The sequence below is a fragment of the Fulmarus glacialis genome, unplaced genomic scaffold (assembly GCF_000690835.1).
Source record: "Fulmarus glacialis isolate BGI_N327 unplaced genomic scaffold, ASM69083v1 scaffold18463, whole genome shotgun sequence".
Classification (NCBI taxonomy): domain Eukaryota; kingdom Metazoa; phylum Chordata; class Aves; order Procellariiformes; family Procellariidae; genus Fulmarus; species Fulmarus glacialis.
This window is the reverse complement of record NW_009201317.1, coordinates 22,850-28,520: the sequence shown is the minus strand read 5'-3', so window position 1 is coordinate 28,520 and position 5,671 is coordinate 22,850. Positions and strand designations below refer to the sequence as shown.

The 5,671-nt window shown below is 51.6% G+C and overlaps 1 protein-coding gene across 1 annotated transcript in view; it reads left to right on the top strand.

Moving 5' to 3' along the window:
• The window catches only part of MMP17 (matrix metallopeptidase 17 (membrane-inserted)), a gene marked incomplete at both ends in the record, with an annotated part of 25,059 nt that extends 20,329 nt beyond the window's left edge, over window positions 1-4,730 (top strand). The window contains 3 exons of the mRNA XM_009573911.1: window positions 262-414; window positions 2,744-3,001; window positions 4,420-4,730. Coding sequence (XP_009572206.1) covers window positions 262-414; window positions 2,744-3,001; window positions 4,420-4,730 — 722 coding nt within the window. The remainder of the gene's footprint in view (window positions 1-261; window positions 415-2,743; window positions 3,002-4,419) is intronic.
• Window positions 4,731-5,671: the final 941 nt, after the last annotated feature.

The following is a 5,671-nucleotide window of genomic DNA, read 5'->3' as shown; positions in this document are numbered from 1 at the left end:
GGTTGGACGGGGCTCTGAGCAACCTGATCTAGTTGAAGATATCCCTGCCCAGGGCAGTGGGTTGGACTAGATGACCTTTAAAGGTCCCTTCCAACCCAAACTGTTCTATGATTCTATGATTTCATGAAAGCAGGACACCTGTAGCTCATAGCTCCCATCTCACGCATTTTGCTTTCTGCTGCTGCTGCGTGCCCAGCGCTCATCTCCCCCAGCGAAGGTGGGTTGCAGTGTGGTTCAGTAATGTCCAGTCTGTTCCTCCAGGCAAGTACTTCTGGAGACTGACTCGCAATAAGCACTTGGTCTCCCTCCAGCCGGCTCAGATCCATCGTTTCTGGCGGGGCTTGCCGCTCAACCTGGACAGCCTGGACGCAGTCTACGAGAGAACCAGCGACCACAAGATCGTCTTCTTCAAAGGTAAGAGTGAATGTGGTGCTGGAGGCAGCACGTGTGTCTCCCTGGTGTAGATCCCGCTGCCAAGGTACTTTGGCAGAGATTTGACCTCTCCTGCAGGCAGGAGACACCATCATCAGCCATCGAGCATCTCCCAGGGCAGGCCCGAGACCTGTTGACCATGAGAGACCGAGGCCAGGAGAAACCAGCTTGTAGGGAGGGCAGGCAAAAATTAGCAGTCGTGTTTCCCAGAAAATGAGGGAGATGTCACTGAAGAAAAACTTCAGCCAAACCTAACTGAAATCTTTGCTTTTCAAGAATGAAATTAAAAGTAGGAACCACCCACGCACACACTTTACAGGTTTTGTGTTCCTTCTTCAGCCTTTTCTCCTTTTAGAATTTGTGGCTGAGAAGTGAAGAAGCTGCAGAGGGGACAAAAATGAAAACTTGAAGAGCTTGGTTTTGCTAATTATATTTGGTTTTGTTTTTTTTTTCTTAAAATAAGCATTACAATCCTCTCTTTTTTTTAAAAACATCTCACAGGTTTCTTTCAGGAGAACTGGGGGAAAGAGATTAGCTCGTGGTTCCTACACAAATGTCCAAGTCCCCTGGGAACCGGCCGTCCATGCTGGTTAGATGTCACCCATGTGCTGAATGTCACCCAAGCCCCCACCAGGCACCAGGCTCTTTCTGAAAGGTCATGCGCTTGAAGAGCTAAATACATCCCAGCCCTCCGTGCTCCCCAGCTGGAAATTGCTTTTTGTCTCCCGACCCTTCTGCTCCGAGCGTGGTGCAATTATCGGTTTCAGAAGTGCTGAACCAAGCACTTCTGAAAGCAATAATTTGGTTTCAATTCCTCCAGCAAGGCTGGAGGAATGGCTTACGTCCCGCGCAAGCCCCTGCGCTGGCAGAAGCGTTTCCAAGCGCAGCCGAAGCCCTTCCAGGCTGCCCCCGCACGTGCCGAGCCCCGCGTCTCCCCAAGGAACGACATGCAAAAGGCTGCCTCGGGCAGCCCGCCCCGCTCTGCCTTTCCGCTAATCCGGAGGGAATGGGGCCAGCTGGAGCGTGGCAGCCCTTACGCCTGGCACCAGACCCTCCCAGCCAGGTCTGCAGCCCACAGCGGCACTGGCTTCCCTTCTTCCCTTCCCTCCCCGCCGGGGACGGACAGACCTCCGGCAGCTCAGGTCTAGGGGCTCCTCCTGGCTACTGGCTAAATTTGGCTTATAAGTCCAAAATTACAGCTCTGCCACAGCTGGGGTCTTGCCCCTGCAAGGCACAGCGCTCCGTGGCCACGCATGATATGTGTGTTAGTCCTGCCTAGCTCCTAAGATTAAACTCGAGATTTTCTTTCCAGCTATAAAATACCATCTCGTTCTCTCCCTCCAGCGCTCTTTCATTGATCCCTGGGCAGAAACCAAAGCACACAAATTACTCCGGCCTCTAAGGTCCTGCTGCTGATACATGGGCACATGTTTAAGTGCCTCTTCAGATTTTCTAGAAAACCGAGGGAGGCAAAAGCCTGATCTTTCAAATAGGTTGTGTGGTGCCCAAAAGGACACTGCAGGTTCACAGAGACGTTGTACAAACAGGAGGAGTGCCCAGGTGGTTAGAGTATCACATAGGAATCGAGAGATCTGTGTTGGTTTTTTTGTTCTGACTGTGGGCCAGTCATGTTGTGCTTTGTTTTTATCTGAAAAAAAAAAAAAAACTATTGACATTTCTGCCCTGCCCAGGGTAGGGCCAGAGCCGGGGGTGGTGGCTGTGTAGAGAGCACTTGAAGAGCAGTGAGCTGCTCAGATGGGATTTGTGCAGCCCCTGTGCATCCTCCTTACCTCCCTTAAATCCACAGGTCCTTCAGCCCAGCTGGCTCTAACACGTGTGGTGATTTCTCTTCCAAAGTGGGACTACGCTTTGGTTCTCGGGAGCCGAATAGCAGGCAGATAGTGCTCAGTTTGCCCACCACAGCTGCACGTCATTTTCTATCTCTCGCAGCTGGATACCAGGCAGAAATCAAAGGGACAGAAAACCAAATGCCACCACCAAACACATAAAAGCGACAACTGTACTAACGCTGTCGGCGTGTTTGTGTCCCGGGACCGTCGCGCCTGCAGCAGTTCAGGAGGGAAGCAGGGATATGCTCCACGGAGAGCCTGACACAAAAAAAGCAACTATTCAAAGATCGAGGTTCCCCACCGGGCCGCTGCCTGCCCGTCCCCATCCTTCAATGGCAAGAGCTCAGTCCTGAGGATTGTCACGGCAACAGATAACGAAACATCAGCTCGTCTGCGGGGGAATGCTGGTTTCGGCTGTGAAACAAATGTGATTTTGCTCTGTGCTTCTTTCTTTTCCGCAGGAGACAGGTACTGGGTCTTCAAAGATAATAACGTGGAGGAAGGATACCCACGGCCCATCTCGGACTTTGGTCTGCCACCGGGAGGAATCGACGCCGCTTTCTCCTGGGCCCACAATGACAAGACTTATTTCTTTAAGGACAATCTCTACTGGCGCTACGATGACCACGAGCGGAGGATGGATCCCGGGTACCCTTCAGAGACCATCTTGTGGAAGGGAATACCAAGCCCTTTAGATGATGCCATGAGGTGGTCAGATGGTGAGTCCATATGCCGGTTCAAAAAACACAAGAAAAAAATCAGTGCTTCATTTGCACTTGAGCTATAGCCCCTTCTCCCATGCCTGCTGACATAAACTGCTCAGCCCCAGATGGGATGACGCTTTCTGGTGTCTGAAAGCTGAAGAGGGAGGTAGGCTTCCAGCCAGAGCTCCCCGCACCGTGCGCTGCTCGCTAAAAGATGTTGTAATTTCAAGCAGGCAACAAAAATATCCTGGGGGCCTAATAATTTGATTTTATTAAAAGAACACAGTTGATATTGTTTTGCAGTGAATTTTATCCTAATATGTGCTGGTTTGCTCTTCGCTGAATTTGTTGTCATTGGATTTTTAGCTAGATATACGAGGATGTGGACAGAAAATATTTTTAAAGGAGATGTCTTCCCCAGAGTTATGACTTATTTTCCGGGGATGAGATTTCTCAGTGGTTTCTTCTCCCTGAAAAGACCACAAAAATTTTGTCACAGGAGGTGTTTAAAACCAGCCATTCGCTCACAGCAAAACACTTCCAAGTTTTATTTACCGGCAACCTAACAGTGTAATAGCAACCAATAAACCAGGCAGAGGGGAGGGACATTTCCAGGTGCTTTTCAAACTGAATTCCTGAAGCTGTTGAGAGCGATCAGCCGTCCATGTGGGTAGGAGTCCTCCGTGAGCATGGGACCTGCTTAGAGAATTCACAACCTCCTAGTTCAGAGTGGAAAAAACGCACCTGAGAGCAGAAGGTTCCCAGAGCCCTGCCAGGCTCAGGTTATTTATTGAGCCCAGGAATTCCTGAAGCTGTTGAGAGCGATCAGCCGTCCATGTGGGTAGGAGTCCTCCGTGAGCATGGGACCTGCTTAGAGAATTCACAACCTCCTAGTTCAGAGTGGAAAAAACGCACCTGAGAGCAGAAGGTTCAGGTTATTTATCTGAGCCCAGGGATAGCCGCACGCGCCCCAGGTCATTGACAGGTAGGTGAGGTCTTCTTCAGCCTTACCATGCCTTGTTACAAGACTGTCCACTGGTGACCGCTGAGAGATGTGTATGGTGTGTCCAGCATTTACTAGGGCTTTTACCCCGCACACCCTTGGTACCAAGGGGATGCATCTGCTCTAGGACCCACCATAGAAGAGGTGACATCTCACCACCCACCTCCCATCTGTCTGGTGGCTCCTGCCTGGTGTGAGAGATCCTGGCCAGGCATAGCATCATCTTTTAGAGCATCCCGCCAGCAGCCGCTCTGCTCCTGCAGTGAGAGAGGGTATTGGCAACAAGCAGCGGTACCGCATCTGCCTCCGCGCCCTGGGGCTCAGCTGGGATGGGAGTGCTCCTCTGCTGCTCCGAGGGCTCCTGTGCCCTTTCCACTGGGAGAGCGCCCATCACCACTCATCTTGCCTTTGGGTTTTGGTCTCTTCGCAGGTGCAAGTTACTTCTTCAGGGGCAAGGAGTACTGGAAAGTGCTGGACAGTGACCTGGAGGCCCAGCCTGGTTATCCCCAGTCCGTTGCTAGAGACTGGCTGGTGTGCAGCGACATGCAGTCCGACTCCCCAGAAGCAGCCGGGAGCAGCAGGACTGGGGCACGCTCCAAACCAGGGCAGCATGACAAGAGCCGCTCAGAAAATGGCTACGAGGTCTGCTCCTGCACCTCGGCCTCCCCGTCCCTCCGGGCTTGCCCTGTGCTCAGACTGTCAGCCAGCCTCGTGCTGACGAGCGTGTGGACAGCAGCGCTGGTGTGTGCAGCCCTATGACATCTCATCCCCCAGACGAGACAACGCCATGGTGCTCCAGGGAGGGGAGGTGGATACGATCCCGCGATGCGAACTGTTGCAAGCAGAAAAACATTCCTAGGAACATGCCGGTGAAGGGTTTGAATTCTCCATGAGAAATGAACAGTGGGTTTTGGTCTTTTTAATTTTAGTTTAAGGGTCTAATAACAGATTTTGAGTTCTGCACCTCCTTATTCCCCCACCCGGTTAAAGATGAGAGCAGCCTAACGTTGAATTTAGAAATGTTCCATAGAGATGTGTTGCTTTGGATGTTGAAACATGGCAAACGAGGGAGAGGAGAGCTACTGTGGTTGAACAGGAGCAGAAGAGATGCTGCTGAGACGGATGGCAACATCCCGGAGGAAAGGCAGCAAGGCTATAGGCGAGAGGCGGTAGTTATATGCTGACACAACGATCACATCCTATTGGATGTACTAGGTAGAAAGAAACTTTGACTCCGCTAAGATTAACTGCAAGGTGATCATTTTACTGTCAAACCTGCTGTAGTCACTGATGTCTCGGTAACCTGTATCAGTTTCTACGGGTCAGAAACACCTTTGCCTTTCAGAAGGCAGTGCAGCTTATCTTTGTATCCGAGTCATTTGAATTGAACGATTTCTCTAATAAACCTTGGCTGCCTACACAGAGATCTCCCAGTCCTCTGCCAGACCAAGCCTGCCACCTGCAGTAAGGTGCTGACTACTGAAGCTGGGGAGCAGCCTCACCCCTGCGCAAGGAGCAACCTCGCTGGGGGCAGCCACAGGAGAGGCCATTACACCCACCGCCCCAGCCTAATCCGCGCGCATGAACTCCTGCTCTTGGGGTTCCTGTTTCAGGTCGTTTTATGCTTTGGGAGGGGTGAAGATGTACCGCATTCATTTGCGACTGTCGTATCTGGGTGCGCT